This window comes from Phycodurus eques, chromosome 18, assembly GCF_024500275.1.
Source record: "Phycodurus eques isolate BA_2022a chromosome 18, UOR_Pequ_1.1, whole genome shotgun sequence".
NCBI classification, from domain to species: Eukaryota; Metazoa; Chordata; class Actinopteri; order Syngnathiformes; family Syngnathidae; genus Phycodurus; species Phycodurus eques.
This window is the reverse complement of record NC_084542.1, coordinates 15,754,928-15,779,609: the sequence shown is the minus strand read 5'-3', so window position 1 is coordinate 15,779,609 and position 24,682 is coordinate 15,754,928. Positions and strand designations below refer to the sequence as shown.

The 24,682-nt window shown below is 39.8% G+C and overlaps 1 protein-coding gene across 3 annotated transcripts in view; it reads right to left on the bottom strand.

Moving 5' to 3' along the window:
• Positions 1 to 1,050: 1,050 nt before the first annotated feature.
• usta (uronyl 2-sulfotransferase a) overlaps positions 1,051 to 24,682 on the bottom strand; it is a 48,790-nt gene continuing 25,158 nt past the window's right edge. For 2 of the 3 annotated variants that reach the window (XM_061704901.1, XM_061704900.1), the window contains exons 4-10: positions 19,464 to 19,619; positions 13,068 to 13,147; positions 12,833 to 12,986; positions 8,413 to 8,475; positions 5,833 to 5,930; positions 5,595 to 5,752; positions 1,051 to 5,388 (exon numbers count right to left, since the gene is read on the bottom strand). In XM_061704901.1, the coding sequence (XP_061560885.1) occupies positions 5,096 to 5,388; positions 5,595 to 5,752; positions 5,833 to 5,930; positions 8,413 to 8,475; positions 12,833 to 12,986; positions 13,068 to 13,147; positions 19,464 to 19,619 (1,002 nt within the window). In that variant the 3' untranslated portion in view covers positions 1,051 to 5,095. The remainder of the gene's footprint in view (positions 5,389 to 5,594; positions 5,753 to 5,832; positions 5,931 to 8,412; positions 8,476 to 12,832; positions 12,987 to 13,067; positions 13,148 to 19,463; positions 19,620 to 24,682) is intronic. The other variant, XM_061704902.1, reaches the window with a different exon arrangement.

Sequence of the window (24,682 nt, the reverse complement as noted above, 5' to 3'; positions counted from 1 at the left end):
CACATTTTAGGGTTTTCTTTTATTCCCTTATTAAAGCACTGTGATAACTGCATAATGGCTTACAATATAGTGGCTGGCAATAATACATACTGTCTCGTGTTTCATGAACACTTAGCCCTACTCGCTACTGTATTTTTGTGTTGGTCATGACGGTGCTACTTTGAGCGTTCAATACTTTTTAAGTGATACAATGTCTGACAATGACTGCTCTATATACAGTAATTGACGTCTCCGGCCGTAGTGCTATGCTGCCCCCTGCTGACTACAACTGTCATCACGACTGTAACAAAGTTTTTTTTTTAAAAAACACCTACAGTGGGTACGGAAAGTTTTCAGACCGCCTTAAAATGTTCACTTTGTTATATTGCAGCCATTTGTTAAAATCATTTAAGTTAATTTTTTTCTTCATTAATGTACCCACAGCACCCCATATTGAGAGAAAGAACACGGAATTGTTGAAATTGTTGCTCATTTATTAAAAAAGAAAAACTGGAATATCACACTGTTTTTGAATGGCCCAGCCAGAGCCCTGACTTAAACCCAATTGAGCATCTCTGGAAAGACCTGAAAATGGCTGTCCACCAAGGTTCACCATCCAACCTGACAGAACTGGAGAGGATCTGCAAGGAGGAATGGAAGAAGATATTTTTTTTTCTTCTTCAATGATTTATTACCACAACGTTAGGGGAAAAAATTCCAATTACAAATGATTTAATGTAAATGATAGCATAGCCATTATTATATTACATCTCTTTAGTGTAACTAATTTGTGCATGTAGTTCATATTTTATTGTGTTACTCTAAGCAACCAGTAAGGTGACAGAGAGGTGGGGGGGGGGGGGGGGGGGGGGGGGGGAAATCCAGCCAATTTCTGGAAAGTTTACATTAAATTTCCAAAGTTAAGTTCCATGGCAAATTTGGGAATTAACAAGAATAACAGTTACACAGAAATCTTTCATATTCAAGCATAATACAAACATTTTATGCTGCCCTAAGCAGACATCCTTGCACAATAATACAATTAAAAATCATGACATTTCAACAGATTTATTTTGTAAATAGAAATGACAAGTTCAAGAATCCTATTAGGAGTCAACCTTCAATTTTGTTTTGTAAGTTTATTCCCCATAAATTCCCTTTCATTCCCATGGCAATCATAGCAAGTTCCATGTTATGTCCGATGGTTATCATTGCTCTCTCACTCTCAAACGTCTGTGTTGACGTCTCCAACGACACAAAAGAAAAAGCCAAAGAAAAAGCACACAAACTATTTTATTCTGAAGAAGTTTATTTTGGAAGAGTGTAAAATGTAGCTCTTTTTTTTTGACACCAACTCATCCAAAGGCTTCCCATGGAACGCCAGGAATTGTTTTTTTAATTTTTTTTTTATAGCCGCCAAGTTGGAAATAATACAATTATTAATACAACAGTTTTGTCTTTCCTTCCTGAGAAATTGATGCGGAATGCACAGTAATGAATCGAAAAAAAAAAAAAAGGAATAATAAATTAAGAGAAAGGTGAACACAAAGCAGGACAACATTCGGAGAGGACCGAGCAAGTTTATCATTCATGGTTATCGTATATTTGACGTAAGTCGTTGTTTAGCTGCTGGTGGAAGTAGATTTAGATTTAACGCTGAGAAAAACACATACAGTATTCCCCCACAATCATTGTTGGTTTGCCTGCTATATAGCCATCGTTTTTTTTTTAATTAAGCAATGTATTTTTATGGGTTTTTACAGTATACAGGCACAGCCCTACTTAGGAACCTTTCGGATATACAGTACGAACACTTCTGTGTTAGTTGACTTTTTAAAATACTCCCTCACGTCCGAAATTTGGAATTGCGTGCCTTCATTGTAGTACCACGAGGTCTACTGGAAGAGATGCAGCAAGAAGAAGATGCAGAGAAGGTCCCCTACTAAGCTCCAATAATAATCATTCTTAAAGAGCAGAGAGACTATTATGCCTGCGAGTATTGCTCTACGCTCGTTTGTAAGCGTTGCAGTTGTTTGAATGTTTAGAATTTCAGCAATATTTACGCTAATGTCCATTGGCCCCTCGTCAATGGCGTTTCGCATTATATGTTAGCATTCAGCTAACAGACTTTTGTAAAATGAAATAATATGGTTTGGTTGCAAATTTTGGTGTTTTAGTATACAATGTGAGTCGCTTTTTTGATGTGGCAGTTTTGCAGTCAACTTGAACTGGGAGTAATAAACCAACAAAGCAAGCTTGAAGCAAGCACGCTTTGACTCTTACTTGGAAATCTGTGCGAGGGAGTCTTCTTTTGGTGTCTTCAAAGTGATGTTATACACTAGTCTACCATTTCTTGACAGTGAGGGGTGCTAAGGAATACTTCAAAAAGTGTGTTTAAATACTGTAGGTTTAAGTGGGTTTTCATAGGTTTATTCCTATTCTAATAGGTTTAAATGTATTTAACGTGTGTGGGAGGGGTAAAACTATATATATATATATATATATATATATATATATATATATATAAATATATAAATATATATATATATATTTTTTTTCTTTTTTTCTCTATATTGCGGATTTTCACCTATTGCGGCTGGGTCTGAAACGTACAGTATTACTGCGTTTTAATACTCTATCACTGGAAAATAAAGACACTAAAGAACAGTGGTAGACCACAATGCCAATATTAATTTTTCACAAAACAAGTATCTTACAATGGGATCTTGTCATTCTAAATCAATGCCGTTCCGCTCGTAGAACTTCAAGGCGGGGGGGGGGGGGGGGGGGCAGCAAGAAAAATGTGGGCGTTGAAACGTTTTGATGGCAAAAAAATATATTCAATATATTTTAACTGTAAAAAATATTTTTTTCCCCCTTGTAATATTACGACCTTATTCTAAACGTAAAATGACAATTTAGTAAGTCATTATATTCCGGGTTTATCAATTGATAAGTACTATTTTTTTTCCCACTTCACTCCCATAATAATTGGACCATATTTTTAAAATTAGCATATTCACGTTTTTGAAAAATATTTATTTTTCCTCGTAATTCATAATCGTCTTTATGCCCGTAAAATTAGGAGGCTCAAACAAACGTGTAACTTTGTTTGCAGCAGGAAACTCTGATTTTTTTTTTTTTTTTGCAGTCGAAATACTTGCATCAATGTTTTTAAACTTCACATGGAACAATCTTTTATTTGTACCAAATACCTCTGGCCAACTTCAAGTCCCAACAAAGTGAAAGCAAACTATAAATCTCTGCTAAAGTACTCTGGTCAAACTCAGTCATACTTGCACACTTTGCTGGAATTCTTTGAATTCATAATGAGTGCATACGGTTTAACCGTCATTTATACATTTCATAATAAGAATAATATCTTTTAACAAAACGCACCAATCACTCGTAGCCACGTTTCCACCAAGCGGTACAGTTCGGTTCAGCTGGATCTAGTTTGGAACGGTTTAGCTAGATTTGCATGTGTCGCCATTTGGGCCTTAGCCGTAATAAGCGGGGTACACGCATACCGATAATCGGGCCCAATTTGAGCATTTCCCCCTCTCTTTCGATCATAGTCAGCAAAGGTCCGATTGTCAGATAAGAGATCGGAGAGATTATCCTGTGGCGCGGTGTGTGTTCAGATTGATTTTCCTTCTCGATCTGCACGAAAAAATCTCGATCTGCACGAAAAATGAAAAAGGCTGACAATTGGAAATGTTAAACCTGTTTAAAATGCTTGATTGCAAATCCTTAAATGGGCTTCACGCATACCAACAATGGGGCCATATTCAAGCATTTATCCTCTCGTCTGATCATAGTGAGCATCAAAGTCTCTGGATGATTATCTTTTGTGATGATCCAGTGGTGTGGGGTGTGTTAAGAGTGATCTTTCCTCCCCGATCTGTTCGAAACATGGTGGAGGTCGACAATCAAAATGTGAAATGTGTTTAATACATATGATTGTAAATCCTTTAACAGACCACACGTACCAATAATTGGGCTTAATTTGAGTATTTTTCTTCTCTTCCGATCAAACTCAGCAAAGGCCTGAGTGTCGGATGTCTCTGAAAGATCATCATGAGCAATTATCCTGTGGTGTGGGGCGTGGTAGGATTGATTTGTTATCCTCGATCTGCTCGAAAAACACCGGAGGCCGACAATCATAAATGTTAAACTTGTTCAATATTTACGATCACAGGCTTTACACATCCTGACGATTGGGCCCGATCTGAGCAACATTCTGCTGTGCGTTAAGCTCCGTTCTTGAGGTACCGCAGCACAACAGTTGGAAAAGCTTACCGTACGGAAACAAGCCCAACTGTGCTGCTCAGTAGAAACGCGCTTGTATATTGCTTCCTGTCTCGGAGACGTTTGGCACTTACTGATATACATGCTGTATACTAGTCACAAAAAGTTTGGAATATTAGGGCGACATTGCATGATGAAGCTACAATGCACCAGCCTGGACAGGTCAATTTAATTGACCCACAAAACCTTTAAATGCACGTGCAACTGTTCAATGTTTTAGTACTTTTTGTTGTCTAACAAAGAGCTGAATGGCAAAATTCCCAACAGGCACCTGTGATGGTTTGAGTGCATTTTAGGTTCATCCTTGAATTTGAGCCAAAAGCCCAACTTTTTTTGTGAGAAGTGTATAACAATTTTGGCACTCTTCCATTCATTGGCGTTTGGCTACTCAGCTTTTTCCTAATATATACATAGACATCACCTCTTACCATAATGTATCTTCCCATGTTTTGGGGCCACCCCGTGCAGCCCCGGTGCGCATCGCCGTGCTTTATCTCTCCCGGAGAATACAGCAATAACCGCTTCCGTTTTGAGAACAAACCGGGAAAACAAGCACAAATAAAGGAAAGCCTTGCTTCATGTAGAAGCGAGTTAAGCGTTATTTCCCGTGATCCTCACTCAACTTTTAAATAATCTTGTCCTTTCCCGAGTCGTCCCCAGCGCTGAGCCCGTCCACAAAGTCCGGTACGGAAATGCACCTCAGCTTCTGAAGGGCGTAACCGTCATCGCCCTCGGGACGCCATCTCCAAGGAGGGAGTGGGCTTGTGTCCACCGCTTTAAAAACAAACAAACAAACAGGCAGTTGCTACTGATGGACAAGCCAGTTGTTAGCGTCCTCCAGATCGGAGTCCAGCTCCTCGTCCTCGTCCAGGGGCTCGGGGGTCCGTAGGTCTAGCTCCCGGAGGAAGTCGGGCGTGTAGGCGGGCGGTCGGGCATCCGACTTGAGGCCGATTTTCTTTTTCATCAGGTGAAACTGGTCCCGTACGAAGTTGTAGAATTCGTACTCGTAGCGCATGCGGTGGTAGAGCACCTGCAGCGCCTCCAGGGTGGGCGTGTGTTTGCGGACCGTGCCCGTCAAGTTGCCCATCTTCCTGTGGTCTACGTGCAAACACACTTCTTCACTATTTAAGAACTCCACCAAGGGATGGTTTTGACATATTTGCTCTAAAATCACTGACAGGCTCATTCATAAGTTGATTTAAAAATAAAACATATGAACACGTAACTCGGGATATTTATAATAGAAAGTAAAAGGAACATTTAAAAGAGAATACTTCAATTTAATGAAGAGGACATTGGCCTACCAGGGCTTTTGTAGATGTCGAGCACTCCGGTAAAATAGTGCGGTAGGAGCCTCTCCAACAGGAGCAGCACATCTTCCAGCTCCTCCAATATGCCCACCAGCAGGTAGTTCTCCAGTACATTCTGTTTGGCCCTATCCAGAGCCCACGGGCCGGGCTCTCTGGTAGACAGAAAGGGCAACAAAAAAATAAGACGGAGAAGATGTGCCTGACAAGATGCGAGTCTTGAGACTGCAGATACCTGCATTTGGGGTGCTGCCCGCAAAAGTATGGGATGATGTAGAAGACTCTGGGGTTGGAGCACTCTGGGTAATTCTCCAGAATGCACACATTTATGTCCTGAAAGAAATCATAAGACTAATAATACTAAGAAATACAATCATAAAAACAGTATCAAAGGTTGTGTAGTGTCGCTGTCTGATGAAAATCTCGGAGGCTGATGTAACTGGTTAGATTAGGGGTGTCAAACGTATGGCCCGTCAACCGGTCCAATCCTTTTATTTTTCAATAAAAGGAACGGTTGTTGCTAATTCTGTCCACTGGAGGTGGCACTAATGACCACTTAAATCACCACTTACCACTTCAATGACATTCTGAAATTGGCTGCTAACGCTGGATTTGCCACCCGATATTGATGCAATTGTGAAGGCGAAAAGATGCCACATTTCAGGAATCAAATTAAGCCGACTTCATGTAAAATGCGGCCAACTGTAAAGAATACAGTTCTGTGCAGATGAATACCGACTGCAGAAATATTCGAAGACGCTGAATATTGCAAAATGTCAGTCAAGAGCTTCAGTTCAAAAGAGGCTGGTTCGGTGGAACTCTTTTGTGTTTTGTTCATGCACTGCCACAACTTGTATGTCATTTTATGTTTAAATAATCCGGCGTTCATTTGCATAAGACAAAAAGGGGATCATTTCAGCGAGATAAGAACTTGCTGTAATTCTTGACTCTTTGGGTATTTGGATGAAAAAATGTCAGTGAGACCTGGAAACATTTAAAATGTGCGGGGCGGAAATGCATAATTACAACTCCTTTCGGCAAGCAAAACTGAATTGTACTGACTCATTCCGCCCACTAGAGGGAGTTGTGCACCAATGCCTGCTTCAAGAGCCAAACCATGAAAATAGTTTTACCGCATCTGCACTCCAGTCCTGAGACCGTAGCTAAGTAGGACCCCCCCCCCCCCCCCCCCTCCACACACACACACATATATATATATATAAACTATTTTCATATATATATATATATATATATATATATATATATATATATATATAAATAAAGTGAACTTTCAATCACCTCCTACACAGAATTCATATTTATGCTCGAGCACACCAGGTGCCCGTACAAGGCCTGTTGCGCTGAAGAGCCGACGCGATCGGAAAAGTGAAAATAAATTGAAGGTGTGTTGAATAAGAAGATTTATACCCCAATAAGCAGGTGATGGCTGAATTAAACAGAGCCATTCGTCAATGCCAACGCCGATGCCTACATAGTCCATCACCCAGATTAGCGGCAGGCAGACGGGTCTCAACCTTGGCGACGGGGACGAACACAAGGCTAAATGTTTGTCGTGATGCCGTATTTTTGGTAATGTAGGGTGTTTGGAGTTAAGCGTGTAGTTACAGTATGAATTAAACTTGGAAGTCAAGGCACCACTGTATATTTATTTCCATTATTTGTTATATGGGAGAAATCATTTATTAATATGCTATTTTCCCAAAATATTACTTCTTAAGAAGACAGGTTGTTCCCCTTATTTCCCATCTAAAAAGGTATCTATAATGTTATTATCATTATGATCACACCTTTTTCATGTTACATTACAAACTTTCTTCTAGTAATGGATTGTTTCTTTTATCGCAGCTCATCATGAAAAGTTCAGAAGCCTCTTTTAAAAGGATATAAGAAGTCTCCACCCCCTTTTCTAATACAGTGGCGCCTTGAGATACGACTTTAATTCCTATTATATGTCAAATTATATTTTCCCATTGAAATGAATGGAAATGCTATTAATCTGTGCCAGCCTTCCGCCCCCCCCCCCCCCCCCCCCAAAAAAAAACAAATGTAGTGTTCATTTTAATGAGGAAAAATAGCACTCCATCATATTGTACTTTATAAAAACATACAGTAATGACATTAAATGGAAGCATAAAACATTTTATTTGTCACACTGCATCAATTGAACGGCCATTGTGCTGCTCCTTCTGTTGTGCCCGCCTTGGCAACTTGGGGACTGTATCAGTCAAACAGATACTATAGCGTTCATTCGAGCTCTCAACTCCTCTCAGCTCACCAGTATGACACAAATATAGTTCTTTCTTCGCAGAGGATAAAGAATATATGAAAGTGCGTTTGTGTTCAAGTTGTTGCTTGAACGGTTACAGCACCACAACAGAGGCTACGCTACAGGAAACAAGTCAGGGCTCATATATATACCGCCATGTCAAACACACACACACAAGCATAACACAACACTCTTCAGACAAGTCATTAGTATTTAGGGGAGAGGGCCAGTGTGCACACCCGGGTTCATTGTCACCATTGTCCAAAGTGGATTAGGCCCACTGAAAAGTATTTCAAAGTGGAACAAAACAGGAGCTAATCTGTCGAACAGCCTCTTGTTGCACTCCATGGAGTGCATGTGAGTGCGTGAACGAAACAAGCAAGGAGCGATGGTGTGAATATCTCTTATTGGCTTGGCTTTTTCGGAAGGACAATTACTTTTTGGGTTTGGCACCACATTCAGACAGCAGAGAAGATCATGTCGGCCATAAAGGCAAAAATATAAGCGTGTGCTCATAGTATGTTTTACCTGAAGCAAAAGTGTGTGATTGATGTCAGGAGAAGAAAAAATGGGTCTCATGATATTATTTGTCTGAGAGAGAGAGAGAGAGAGAGAGAGAGAGAGAGAGATTATATACTGTACTTCTGTTTGGATGATCAAGCAAGTAATATTGCATTAAACAATACTCTCTTTCAGTATTTTATTTAACAAAATTTGAAAGATTCCAGCTGTTATCTCGTAATATTTTAATTATACTTTGGATTCATTATACGTCGTCATACCTCTAAAATGCTTTTTCACTTTGTCAGTGTTATTCTCATAAAACGGCATCATTTTCTTGTAATATAAACTCATCTTATGACTTTATTGTCTTAACATTTCAACTTTTTCCTCATATGTTGTTTTCACAGAAATATCATGTTATTACATGTTTCTTAGTAACAGTAGAACTTTCTTTAAATCTTACTTAAAAATGTGTTTTTAATTAGTTTTTCCACATTATAAAAAATATATAATTTGCTTAAAATGACAAATTGTAGGAATATATATTGTATGAGAATACAATGTTACCAACATTCACATCTTTCTCTTGGCATTACAACTTTTTTCACAAAAACATTACTTTTTCCTGTGAAAATTACAACTTTACTCTAAATTTATGCCGCTCTTATAATACAATTATTTAAGAAAATATATATTATTCACATAAGATTATGTTATTACCACCACTTCATTTTCTTAAAATTCCATCTTTTTTTTTTTTTTTTAATATTACAACTTTCCAATAGAATTATAGCTTTCTAAATGTAATTTGTACTATATTCCCTCAAATAAATATTACATGCATAATATGGCTACAATACATAGTGTTTTCTATATATTCTATGCTTGCAATTCGATTTTTTATGTTCAGATACTTTTGCGATGTTTAAAGTATGTTTTAATATTTTTAAGTGTGTTTTAAAACAACGTCGCTGATAGTGTAGTGGTACACTCGCCTGACTTTGGTGCGGGCAGCGTGGGTTCAGTTCCCACTCAGTGGCGGTGTGAATGTGAGTGCGAGTGGTTGTCCGTGTCTATATGTGCCCTGCGACTGACTGGCGACCAGTTCAGGGTGTAGTCCGCCTTTCGCCCGAAGTCCGCTGGGATAGGCCCCAGCGCCCCGTGACCCTAACCAGGATAAGCAGTGTTGAAGATGGGTGGATGGATGTTTTAATACATTGAAATGTGTTTCGACAATGGCACTCAGTCAATTGCAGACCGCAAGGCAAAACAAACCTAATTTGGATGAGTCCCAAACTTCCGGATTGGGCTCATGAACAAAAGCTAACCAATTTACGCTCAGGTCTTACTGTAGCTAAACACCAAATGTCACCGAAATCCCTTTTGGAGTTCGACTGGTAACAAACAAACAACATTTTTTTCAAAGATGGTGTGTTTACGTGCTTATGTGGCAGGTCTGACTGGAGCATGTGCACAATGTGCATCCAAATCTTGCGGCGACCACAGGAATGTCTCGGGAACACATGCGCTGGGTTCCCTTTCAGTGCCATCGAGCCAGCTGAGAGCGCTTTTCAGTGACAACTCTCGTGTGCTGCGTTCAAGGACACTTCATATGCTGGATTCTTTTGGATCGCAACATTGATAGAAACGTTGCATTTAAAGGCTCCTTTCTGTGAGGGGCTGTGAGGACATCATTTACAACACAGGTGTCAAACTCAAGGCCCGGGGGCCAGCTCTGGCCCACCGCATCATTTTATGTGGCCCACAAAAGCAAATCATGTGTGCCAACAACTTCCATGATTCTTGCTAAAATATGTAGGCGACCAGAATTTCAAAATGTCACATGTAATAAATAATAACGTTGAGATATTGCAAGCATTTTTTTTTTTTACCAAAACCCATCCATCAATTTATGGTGTATCCATCCATCCATCCATCCATTTTCTACCGCTTTATGGTGTATGTATAGCATAATACAATGAGGGGATTAAACATTTACTGTATATGGTTTCACAGTTGTAAACAGTTGCCCTCTGACGGAAATCATAACTGCAATGTGGACCACGATAAAAACAAATTTGTATCGATGTTCTCACAAACACCACTGAAATGCTTTCACACACTACTGAAATGCGTATTTCTGTACACGCAAGCATTTTGGTATTATATATTGGAACATTTCATTGTAATGTCTGAGCATATTTCCGAATAATATATTAGTGCATTTCAATGTGTCACAGGATTTCACTGAGAAGCGTTTCAGTTGTGTGTGCAAGAAGTGATCCGGAATTATGTCCCTGACAGCCCGTCATACCTGTCCCCTTGCATTATTATTAATAATAAAAATGGTCAAAGTTAGCCTTAACTGTGAGAAACGTTCATACTTAAAGAGGATTATAGGGTGTTATAATCTATGTGACACTTGTCATCCACAGGTAAGCCATTTTGGAACAAGAGGATCTCCTCCCTTAACCCCCTGAAAAATATAACAAGGAGCCCCCCGCTGGTCTGCATACTTTTAATAACTCGACTCATATGGTCTGAAACTCCGGGGTGAAAAGCAGCGCAATGCTCAATTACAGCCAGTCAGACTCAAGCAAAATGACATTGTGTCAGCTTTACATTAGAGCTTGAGCTTCTCCAGTATTTGTCATCCCATAATATTAGGGCTGATACACTGTATCAATGACAGTATCGCAATAGAGCCTCGGTGCAAGTACACTTTGATATCTGTGTATCGAAAACAAATATAGGCGAACATCAGCGTATTTAAAAGTGGGATGTCTGCACTGGTGTGGGAGTGTTCACAACCAACGTCAATCCTGTCCAATCGAAGCAACGCCTCTCATTCCCTTTAAATGCGATGCAATCGCCTCGCATGGAAGAGGATCCGTGCGTGACTGGAGCATTGAACATTAGCGGGTACCCTGATTAAATGCAGAATGAGTTGGTGACTTAAATGCCGATACTGTAACTTAAAACCTGCATCTACTTTATTCAAAATACAATAACGAAGAACTGTATAATGTATGTGATTACTACTTTTTAAACTAAAATATCGATATTTGAGTGTCTCATATTGATAATGTATCACAGTAGGTATTGATTGATATCAGAATCTTCTTTATTTTGCCAAGTATGTCCAAAAACACACAAGAATTTGTCTCCGGTGGATGGAGCCGCTCTAGTACGACAACAGACAGTCAATTGACAGAGAACACTTTTGAGACAAAGACATTGAGAAAAACAGTCACTGAGCAATAAAGGGTTGCTAGTTATCTGGTAATGCCGGTAAATTTTTGTTGTTGTTTTTGTTTTGTTTTGACAATTGTGCAAAAAGATGCAGAGTTCTCTAGCACTTAGAGCAGTATGAATGACTAATATAGCAACAGTCCGGTGTAATGACCATTGTGCAGAGGGCGTCGAGAATTCAAGGAATGTATGCATCCATTCATCAACTCACTACACACTGTGGTATTACCTTAAAATCTACGCGAAGAACCACTTTATTGAACAAAAGTAACCTGGTTGATTATGGGATGTTTTTTTTTTTAAACAGGTCTGCAGAGCACGTACCGTCTGTGATGTGGTCGCACTTAAATCGGGTCTCTAATTGAATTCAAAGTCGATTTAATGATTGGGTTGACGTCAGGCTGCTATGATGTTACAACGCCACCCTTACAATCTTCAAAATGAACCGGGTCCTACGGGATTAGAATGCAGGAAGGAGCCACCGACATGACAATCGTCTGGTCTACATGGCAAGTGCTGAAACGTTGGTGGTTACGTGACTATAACATCAAAAAACATCAATAGTTTGCGTGTTAGGTGAAACATTGAAAAATGGACGCACACACATCACACATCAGAGTCTACTGTAATGTTAAATGTTGAGAACACATTATATTAAGCTCTCCTTTAATACTTCTTTATTTTTATTGCGGCATTGCGTCTATTTGAGCAGTGTTTCCCAACCTTTATTCAACCAAGGCACATTTTTTATTTTATCGAAAAATCTCTCGACACACTAGCATGAAGGGCAATATAATAGTGTTATTTTTCTCATTTAAAAAAAAAATAAATACATTTTTCCGTTGGTGTTTTTGGGAGGCTGGAACGGATTAATGGCATTTCAATGCATTTTAATGGGGAGCGATGATTTGAGATACGGATGTGGGTTCACTGGTTAATTGTACCTTTTGCCTTCCAGTGGGAAAGTATTGAATTGCTCTGTACCTGTAAATTGCTCGCATAGATAAATGAACAAAGATACATTATTTGTATTAAATAAATGAAATAAATTTCAGGCCAATTAAGTGAAAATGGATAATTTTCCACGCAAAACACTTGATGATAATTTTCCTCGCAACACACTCTCATGACACACAGATGTGTGACTGCACAGTTATTTTTAATTCCTGTTTTAACGGGAGGGAGAACGTACCAGGTATCGCTCGTCATCTTTCATCTGGGGGGTGCGGATGAGGTGGTTCTGCTCACCCCTCCAGTCGCCAAAGCGACGGAAGAAGTAGTTGGACAGGAAGCGGTTTATGGGGTCGCGGATTATGTTGATGTAGACGGGCTCCTCGATCTTAAACCTAACAAAGGCGAGTTCAAATGGGAGCAAGTGAGTAGCAGTAAGAAGCACAAGCAAAGTACAAGCGAGTGTATTTATTCACCTGGTAAAGTTGAGGAAGTGAACATGACGCGTGTATAGGAATGGCTGAGGGATATTAGTGATGTTTTTCATGAGATCCACCTGATAATAAAGGGGGAAAAAACACATGAAAAACTCTCCATGAAATCATTGTAAAATAAAAAGATGACCTCACAGATAAAAAACAATTAGCATAGCTCTTTGCTAATGCAAGCTAACGAAAACCACATGCGTCCTCCACTAGAGGGCTTTATGAAAGACAAACACACACAAGCGCTTTTATAAACTCAAAAGGTGACATCATAAGTGATGAACCAAACTGAGCGTTCAACGGTAATTTGTTGTCAGGACTGACCTCAGCGCAAGCTCACCCTTGGGTGCCTCATTACGTCACCATTAGCTTCCTCTTACAATATTCATCACCGCTGTTCTTTATGATTCATATCTACTGTTTGCAAAAGTCCACATGATGGCAATGACAATTTTATAAGTATATATATTTTTTATTTTTGCCGTTTGTCAATATATTCTTCTAGAAAGTAGCCTGAAAATACACAAACTGCAAAAATACGGGGTTCCATGATTTTTTTCCTCGCTTTTGTTAATTAGGTTAATTAGGTTCTGTCATCTTCCATGAACCAAGAAAGCCTGCTAACTAACAAGCAGAAAAAAATAGTTATTTTATGGTTCAAGATCTTTTCCTTTTTTTCCGAGGAATACATTTTTCTCTTTGTCGTTCCAGCTCTGATGAATCTTTCCCCCATTCTAGAATTAAAAAAATGGTACCGTATAGCTGTCTTTTGTGAACCAGGAAGTAGTATGCGACTATTTGGACAGACAGACAAACAGAAATGTGGCACTCTGTAATTGATTTATTTATTTTTCACTTTTATAAGAAGAATTCAGTGTCACTTCCATCACGATTGAACCATTCCCAATGATCCGTAATAAAAAAACTAAAAAAAAAAAAAAAATGGCAACCTCTGTGAATGAGGAAGTAGCTTGCTAATTCAGGCATGGACAAACACAAGTAACATTTTTGTTCAAAGAACTTACTGGTCTAAGTACTTGAGGACTCTGCATCTCTATTTTCTGGCTATTTTTTGTCGTCATGACTGAATCATTCTCCCGACTGCTCCAGAATGGAAAATGGTTCAGTCCAGTCGTCTTCCATGAGCCAGGAAGTAGCCTGCTTACGCGAGAAAACCAATGTTGGGACTTTCGGCTTTTCCCATCACTGATCGGGAATTATTACACTTTTAGATAAAGGAATTTGCTTTCGGTTTTGGTTGTTTCAGTTACAATAGAATAATTACTCCATCCCAGAATAAAATAATGGTAAATATTGCCCACTAACACAAGCAGCACATTAATGGCACTCAATCCCCCCCCCTTATTTTTGTAAACGTTTCAACCTTGGCACAGGTCTGCACTCTCCTAAGTGCCATTCTAACTTTCTTCCTCTTCACTTCCCCTGTGAATGAAAGAACCTCCTGAAGGCTTTCAAGGTCTGCATGGAGTGCGCGCTGGCGGCAGCCAAAACTAACGTGAAATATGACAGTGATGTCATAGGCTGCGCAAACGCCAGCTGAAGGTTATGCAACCTGACACATAACTCACATAGACCTTCACATACTTGACTCATTCTTGAACGTTATCTCCATCACGTGTACGGTGAAAAGTGGTTCCCCTTGCTAAGAAGGTCTTGTCCACCTACCCTACCTCTGCAGCTCACTGGTACTTTTGTTAAAGTAACAACAATAAACATTGCAAACAGGGTATAGTCACACAATAAGGTTAATCGTTTATGTGATCAAAGTAAGAGGCTGCTGCAACTAGCTAAGAAACCCTTGGGCCGTACACAACTGAAGTGGCGCTTTGCGAAGAAAATGACAGTCGACGACTCTTCGCCGTAGACAATGCGATTGAGCACCGCACATCTACCGTGGCGCTGGAACGGAAAAAAGGCAACCCCTGTATTGAGTTTTGAGGCTCCATGTACAATATACTGCACTGTATTATCTTTAATTGAATCGCAAAAACATGGCGTGATTGTCAACAAAGAAGCAGATTGCCACAGACAGGAAACGGGTCAGAAAAAAGAACAGAGTGTGGATATTTGTTGCTGTTGCTCCATTCACTGACAGCACCCGTGCATTTCAGTGACAGACTCTCCATGCTTAGCCTTATAACCACAGGTACATAATTATGAAATTATAAATATTATTCAGTATCATTGCACAACACAACATACAAACAAGCTGGGACAGGTGGCAAAAAAGTTGAGGAATGCTCATCAAACACCTGTTTGGAACATCCCACAGGTGAACAGGCTAATTGGGAACAGGTGGGTGCCATGATTGGGTAGAAATTGCGCAGTCATTCACAAGCAAAGATGGGGGCGAGGTTCACCTCTTTGTGAACAAGTGCGTGAGAAAATAGTCGAACAGTTTAAGGACAATGCTCCTCAATGTACAATTGCAAGGAATTTAGGGATTGCATCGTCTACGCTCCATAATATCATCAAAAGGTTCAAAGAATCTGGAGAAATCACCGCATGTAAGCGGCTTTCCCGAAAACCAACATTGAATGCCAGTGACCTTCGATCCCTCAGGCGGCACTGCATCAAAAACCGACATCGACGTGTAAAAGATATCACCACATGGGCTCAGGAACACTTCAGAAAACCAATGTCAGTAAATACAGGTCGGCGCAACAACCGTAAGTGCAACTTGAAACTCTACTATGCAAAGCAAAAGCCATTTATCAACAACACCCAGAAACGCCGCCGGCTTCTCTGGGCCCGAGCTCATCTAAGATGGACTGATGAAAAGTGGAAAAGTGTTCTGTGGTCTGACGAGTCCACATTTGAAATTGGTTTTGGAAATTGTGGACGTCGTGTCCTCCGGGCCAAAGAGGAAAAGAACCAGAGCTGTACAACAAGCAAGAATGGGAAAGAATTTGACCTACAAAGCTTCAGCAATTAGTGTCCTCAGTGCCCAAACGTTTATTGAATGTTGTTAAAAGAAAAGGTGATGTAACACAGTGGTAAACATAACCCTGTCCCAGCTTTTTTGGAACGTGTTGCAGCCATAAAATTCTAAGTTAATGATTGTTAAGTTTATCAGTTTGAACATCTTTATAGTGTATTCAATTAAATATAGGTTGAACATGATTTGCAAATCATTGTATTCTGTTTTTACTTATGTTTAACACAACGCCCCAACTTCATTAGAATTGGGGTTGTACATAAGACACACATGAAAAATTCTTGTTCAGTGGATTTCGAGATGAGCATGAATATTTTATAATTATAAAATGCATTCACATGCAATTTTATTAGAACTACGAACATAAACTAACATTCTTGTTTTCTTCGATCTTATTTCTATGCATGAAAATTTCAGAAAGTAAATGTAATTGGACAGGATCACTTAATTACTTAGTTATAATTTAGCAGGCATTTGAAAGGATCTTGATATGAATTTAAAATGAGAATAAATTATTGAATAAAACATATATATATATATATATATATATATACATATATAAAATACATAAAATTTTATTCATATTATTGTTTCAGGCAGGCAAGTAGCGCTCTAAAATGCAATCTTTTGCCCTAATATAAAAATACAATCATATACAATATTTTTTGATCGAGCTCTTGTATTGGATCTCATTCTATTCGGTGTACTTCATGTTGTAGGCAGTCAGTGAGTGTACGTACAGCAAGTTGAAGTTTCCAAAATAGCACTTTTAAAGCACCAACCAGTAAAATTGTACACGGCTATGGCACCACTCGCACCAGACGCTGTTTTTCCCCCAAAATGAAGCCAATTTTGGCTTTTATGGCTGTCTAGTTTGGCGCATAAAGCTAATATTCCGTCTTTTAAAGCTGAATGAGTCTTCTTATAAGCAGCGTTCAGTGAAGGGTGGCGTTTATCTGCCTGACTGTTTGAATGCGCTGCTCTTATAAACTCGCAGTTATGTCATAGCAGCGGCAATATGTATACTTGTTTATGTACACAAGACTCTTAATCTTAGGCCTCAGTCAGCTTTGGGCTTCTCACCCTCCCACTCAGTACATTTCCACTTGTTCTGCTTGAACGTTTGGGGAATCGTTTCAAACGTTCATTGAAAGCAAAGGTAGTATTTACTTTAAGATCCGTCTGCATCGACTCCATAGCGAGTCCAGACTAATTAGCCCAAAGTTAACCCCTGATGTCCCCTCCGCCCGTAAAGTGCCAAACGCCTCTCCCTGGTTTATGTGTCGGCCTTAAGCACATTTGGCAGCGTGTACATGTGTTTGTGTGCGCGCGTGCGTATTCTGACCTAACCCAAAGGCCGTCTGGCCAAGTTGCCTCTCATTCACCAAGCAGAGCTGCAGGGAGGGAAAATGCGAGGGATTCCAAGCATACCTGCAACCCCCTCCGTTCTTCCTGCGCCCCGTGGCGTCCTCGCAGGACTCGTGAAGGGGAAACGGGGGCGGGGGCGCGGGGGTCCTTTGCCGCAAAAAGGCTTGCATTTGGCTTTCGACGTCCTTAGTGGAAATTAAGTAGTATCCCAACTTACAAGTTTGATTCGTTCAGTGACCGAGCTCGTAAACTCAATTTACTTGGATAGGAAACGTATGTCTTGTTTAAAAACAGAATAAAAGAGAATGTAAAGAAATAAACTGCTCTTACAAACTGTAATGACTGTACGTACGAAAGTTTTGTGTGTTGGGTGTGTGCCTTAAAAGGGTGCGGATTGGTGAGTGATGTCAGAAGCTGGAACCGGGTTGGCCGGTTAGTGTGAGCGTCTCGCCGTGAGTTGTGACCTACAGCAGCTCCTTGCGAGTGTTATCATTTTGTATCTGTGTGTTTGACTGTTTCGCCCGTTCAATAAACGGCTGATATTGCCGACTGTGGCTCTCCTTGCCCACGTGTGAGGGCATTATAGTACTGGAATTGTGGCATCCTTTTTTCCGCTTTAATTGAACGGTGGCGTATCTCGTTTACTGTAAGTTTTTGCCCGCAACACAACAAAGCAAAAAAGTAGACCAAGCGATGGCTCATCACGACAAAAAAACCATACAGGAGCTGCTGTCAGCCACGGCTCACGCCCGGACACTCACATTCAACAGCACCAGGTCCCGCCTCTTAAAGGCACATGCATGTATACTACAATATGTACATTTTCTATGCAATTACCCTTTTTGATGTTCAGATATGTTAACAATGTGTTTAAAAAAAAATTATTTGACTAAATTTACTATATGTATACATTTACTTTATGTAAATATTAAAATTCCACTTATTCGATTTTGTTTCAGTTGATGAAATCGAATTTCCAAAATTTGTATCATCCTCACAAGAACCTATTGTCAAGTATCCAGTTTTTTACTCAGTTGCCAACTAATACATTTTATGTATCTTGGAAGGGCTTAATTTCATAAACTTTCCTTATACCCTTTCGTTTTTAACCTGTATATATATTTGTAAATCTCCTTTCTTTAATTGTTTGAAATTAACTTTACTACCACTACTAGTTTACTAGTTTAAGTGTGTTTTCATGACTTTAAATGCGGGGGATACAACTATAAAATCTATATCTCTATGTCACAGATTTGCAACTTTTGCAGGTGGATCGGGAAGGAACTCCGCCGCGACTAAACGGGGGTTCAGTGTATGTTGCTTCGGGACATTTTTTTCACCAGTTTGTTTTTGGGGAAGTCCTGCAAGAGTGCAGACGCCACTACACATGGATACTCTCTGTTTCTGGAGCTTGGGCAGGAAGTGGGTTTCACCCCCACCCCAGTGGCCTGGGTTCTGAACAGGACAGACGGGTCACTATGCTCGCCGCAACTCCACCGGCGTAAACCATGCGCATACCGCTGGGATCGCCGGTTGGAAAAGGGGTCGGCGAGGGCAGACCGCAAGTGATGAGACCGGCATTTCTAAACCTAGCTAGCGTGGATGCGCGTAGCTTGATGACCACTCAAGTATGCACGCTAACACCGGACCGCCATTCCGACCCTGCTGCTGGAACGCCCCAGATATCTAACACTCAATCCCATCTGACAGATTGGTGTTTTGCCACCGTCCGTGTGCGCTGCCGGGCTTTCAGGATTTGATGAACGTGTAAACAAGGAGCAGTTTCAATATTGACATTTGCACAGAATGGCTCGGCCACGGCGGCGCGACGTAGCGGGCGCCTTCGGTTCTGTGAAGATGCGAGTCGGAGTCGCAATTAGTTTTTTTTTGGTGTTCAAATACATTTACAATGTGTTTAAAAAGTGTGTTTTAATGAGTTTAAGTGTATCTTAATAAGTTCAAATGTGTTTAAAGAGTTCTTATTTTTGTGGGTGGGTCTGGAACGCATCCCCCATCGATAAGCAGCGATTGACCGTATACGGGAAAACATCGTTATTCACCTGCTCATGTTTTGTGAGGCGCGTTTTATTGTGGATGTCCGACGAGATCAAGTTGAACTGATGCTTCTCGGCTAGCAACCGCAGCAGGATGACTACTGTGCGGCTGCCACACTTGCCCACGCGGTTGTACACAACCTGGCTCGGGAACGGGAGCACCTGGGAACACACACACACACACACACACACGTTTATCTATGAGGTTGTAGTTGGCACCACATCATACTGAAAAAAAAAGTGTTTCTCGGAAGTGAGACAGTGACGCAGTAGTGAAACGGCCGCGACCCCGTGACTCAACAGAAGCACGACAACAAAACGAAACGTAATTGAACACCAGTGTCAGTTAAGCAGAAAAACCGAGACGACTACGCACACTTTGGTCAAATATCCGCTTTAAGAATGAGCACTGTTGATGCAAATGTAACAGTGAGAGTGACACAGATTGACAGGAAGTGAGTCAACGATTAGGAAGAGAAAACAATTCTGTGGAAAAAAAAAAAAAAAGCCTTGGAGGAGTTTAAAAAAAAAAAAAACTTGATAGAGATCTAAAAACAAAGTTTTGGAGAAGGACTTAAAAGCTTGTTCCCTTCATCTCCTTTTCCTGATGGGAAGAAAATGCAGGGAGTGATGGATTCTTGTTAACATTCCCAGTCTGGAATTGTAATAATGTTGTTCTAAGAGAGGGGTGGTGAGGAGGAGGGAGGGGGAGGGGAGGGGGGGGGGGGGGGCGTTAGGGGGTGTTTCAAATCTCACAGTCAGCCCACACGGCTCACTTGTGACATTTTTCACACAGAAAACTCAAATTTGATAGACTTCACCTTCAGTTTACAAAGCAAGCATATGGTATCTAGCCAGTTGGCAGCAAAAAATATTAGTCAGGTTAACAAGTTGACGTGATATTATATCAAATATTTGGTTTATAAATTACAATTAAATTCAGTGCCAGGCATTTTCAAAGCAGAGTTCTCCATATTGTCAGCCGTTTTAGAACATTATTTTACAGAATATTATGTTCTGCGACAATAAAATAAATAACCAAACCTCTTTTTCACCAGAAAAAAAGTTGCTTTTTGCTTTTTCTGTTTTTTTTTTTTTAATCAACAGGAGAACATGGGTTGGTTTAACCAAAAACACCTGTATGACGTTGGTGGCAGTAAATGCTTGGTTTCTATTTGACGTATATAAATGCAAACAGCAGTGAATGAGTTAATGATGTGTAATATAATTTAAAATGAAGTATTATTTTCTTAAAATAAACAATTTTATATTTTGCATCTAGCCATTTTCCCCCCTAAAATTGGTTTGTTAAAATGTCATTTTTATTCATTTATTCATTTATATCACTAATTTGTTAAATGATGAAGATAAACCATTTTACAATATATATATATATATATATATATATATATATATATATATATATATATATATATTTATTTATTTATTTAAATATTGGTTGATTAGTTATGATTAAATTAGCTAAAAAAAAAAAGAGCATTATCATTATATATTTGATCAAAATATTTAATGTACATATTTTAACTTTTTTTCCCCTACACCTCATCTACAAATGACCTGGCCCATTTAAAACTAAAATGTTGCATTTGAGCACAAAAGTTTGCCCACCTCTGACTTGGGGGCATTATTTTTCACCCAAAATTACAGTTGCACTCAATGTTAGCTTAGGATAAGAAGAAATATTATTTTTAGAATACGCTGGGCCACAAATGGCTCGGCAGCCGAACTGCAGATATGCCTGATTTACCGGGCCGTTGGCTTGCCTCCTGGGAGAAGTACAGCACTCTGCTGCTGCAGACACACGCACACACAAGGTCTGAAGTGAACGTTTGCCAGATGAGAAGCTCGTGAAAGAAGCAACAGGAGTGAAACAGCGAGGTGAACCACGACGAGGAAAAGCACAGCCGTGACATCGTGCCAAGTATTCCCACACTTATTTGTTGTGTTGACTGGGGCGCCGGGGTGAAACCTAATTGCCTCCATGTGGGAACAAAGTGTGAATGTTTGTGTACATGAGCGTGCGTGTGAATTGGCCCCCGGGATCAATGGCGGCACGGCACGCCCCCCCCCCGCCAGAAGAAAATGCCGTTCACGGGCCGTGTCGGGGCTTAGACAAGTTCACACAGGTTCTGTTAACCGTGCTGCTTCAGCTTGCGACATAGGAAAGTGGCGCACGCGTCGTCACGTTCTGACTGCTCAGTGCGATATGCCCAAGTTGACAGTAGTAATAATAAAAGAACAACTGAATGCACAAGCAGTATTTTCTCTTTGCATGTTCAGCATTGTATCCATCACGTATTAATACATTTAGGGAGAGAAGACAATTTATGGCAGTACGATTACTATTACATCATTGACTCCTGTGGACGCTTATATTCGTCAACTAGAACGCGACCATTTACTGCCACCGAATGTATATATTCGTCAAGTACGTTTTTCAACGAGTAGGCTTGGAAGAGGGTCTCGTCCAGATTGTCTGTGAAATGCAGTTTTGTAAGCCAGTGACTAACATATCCCTGTAGATGGCGGTGTTTCATTGCTATGGACAGCTTTTGAGTTATCAGGGTTGAACCTCTTTTGACTTCGAAATCACTTGTTTGACCTAAGAGTTTTATTGGAGGTTGCGGAACAGATTGGGTTTGAACTTGTTTGTGTTGTATTTTTTGACAAATACCGTAATTTTATATGCGCGTTTTATACCCCCAAAAATGGTCAAAAGTCAATAGTACGCATTATACATAGGTATAGGAGAAAATGAAAAATACTTTCACATTGTATAAATGTATGCCGCCATCTAGAGCTTATGAAAAACACTTTAATTCGACTATGCCACCGCCCCCTAGAGGTTATGAAAAACACTTTAATTCCACTATGCCACCGCCCCCTAGAGGTTATGAAAAAGTTGTACTCTTTCATTCTAGTATGCCACCTAGAGGTTATGAAAAAGGTGAAGACTACACTTTCATTCCAATATGACAGGGGTACATATGACCAGGCAGAATTTGTGAAATATTGTTTTGTTTTGTTTAGTTTTTTTAAATACGACTGATGACTGAACAACAAACATCATTCATTTCTTTATGGTTATGTTTTGTTTAACGATAATGATTTTCTGAAATGCGTGACAGTTTCATTTGAATCCCATTAAAATACAATTTATTGTGTTTCGCCGGTCCTCCATGTTTTCTTAAAATAATTGTACACATCTTACAAATTCTGCCTGGGTAATCAAACACATGAGCACAACTGTGTGTTTTCTCATTTACTAAATAAAGTAGGGCTGTGTATTTCAAAATAAGAGCAAGTAAATAAAAAGAAAGTACGTGTTCAAATAAAGTGCTTAACTTCAGAATAATTCTTAGAAGAAAAAAAAAATACAGATAATACTTCATGTTTTGATCATATGGGTAGAAGCAAAATCATGTATTATAAAAATGCATTATACATAGGAATTTTTTTTCCCCAGAATTTTGAGATCAACTTTGGGGGTGCGCATTATACATGGGTGCGCATTATACACGTGAAATGACGGTAGGTTAAGTGCAGTTTTACGACCTGCTTCCGTATTTATCATCATATTCCAGACAGACGTGAGTGGTGAGCGCGACATCCACCTCTTCAGGGCATTTTGTCAAAGCTCCGTTCAAATTAAGACTCAAATCAAATTGTTTGCATTGCGCATGTGTGTGTGTGTGTCTATGCGCGCAGAAGTGTAGAGGTTTTGGGTAAATGTGGCCAAAGATTATAACTTCTACATAACTGTTTAGAGCGCAATGCAAAAATGAGAGAGTATGGAAAAACCATGCAACGCTAAGAAAAACATCTCTTATGCATAGGCAGACACAACAAGAAGACCTTTAGATTTTACACGTGTTTCAAAATATGACTTTATAGGGTACATTCTTTATCATAAATTTTATGAAGTCATGATACAAAATAAAGGCTTTGGTTTAAATCTGACCTTGTGGAGGCAAGTTATTCAAGTTTCATGTTTGACGACTTTTGGCGCCATGTACCGCCGATACACAATGCCGAAAACTAAAAAGCTACCACATTTAGCGTCGCCAATTTGTCTGCTATATGTAATTCAAATTTGGTAGCAATTTTACAAAATCTCGAGGACAAGCTAGTCTTTTTTAGGACACCTGGAAATGGCCAAAATGACCCTAAAATGACTGCTTCGGACCACAATGGCAGACTAACTGTGTCTTTTTGGGGAGAGGCTAATACGCTCAGAAGTAGTCAACGGTAATTAGTTAGCTAAAATAATACTTTTTTGTGGTTTGACTTGTGATAGACATGTTTACCAGGTTTTGTGTTCCAAAAAGAAACTGGCTTCGGGGTCTGAATTTTAAAAATAATTCCAGGGACTGCTCCCAATCTAATTTTAGGGGTCACACTAACAATCCCAACCAAAATGTAAATTTTCACCAGGCTCAAGACTTAGAAGTAATTTCAAGAATTTCTTCACACTGTATGTTTGATTTAATGATTAAAAAGAAAAGGGCAGCATTTGTTCGGGCTGTGACACAGAGCACAAAGTTGTATTTATGACACACTTATTAAGTTACTGCCGGTGCGTGTCATATGTTCAATGTAGTAATCATAACTTTCCAACATGTCCATGCAATTAAATGTGAATCTATCAATGACACTCGAATGGAGAGCAGCCTTGTCACGGCTGCTGAAACAAGTGTATCCAATCTTCCACGGAGGCGGGACGGGCCAACTTCATATCTGAAAATGTGTCAAAACATCGTGTGTGTGTGTGTGTGTGTATTGTGTAAATGTGTACGGGCAAGGTGCTGAGAAGAGTTCAAGTTGAGGAAACGGACGAGTCACTCGAGTGTGTCTGTCGAGCCGTAACGCTGCGAGTGAGTGCTTGAGGGAGGTTGGAAAACACACGTTATATAATCCTTTTTTTTTCTCTTGAACAATATCATACTAACTTTCACTTTCTTGGGTAGCGCAAAGCATTGCTTAACAATCACATTATCCGAAATAGGCTGTTTTCTGAGTGAATCATCACTTCCTGCTTAAAAGTGTGTTTTGCGGAGTTCCGTCAGATTTTACATACAAATGACAATTTTATTTCTGTCATGCTTAAATTGTTGAGCAGCTGAACATTTCTTTTCTTTCTTCACTTCTGATGACGTTCCGCCATGTCTTCCTCATTGAGTCAGAGTCATTGAAAAGGACAGTTA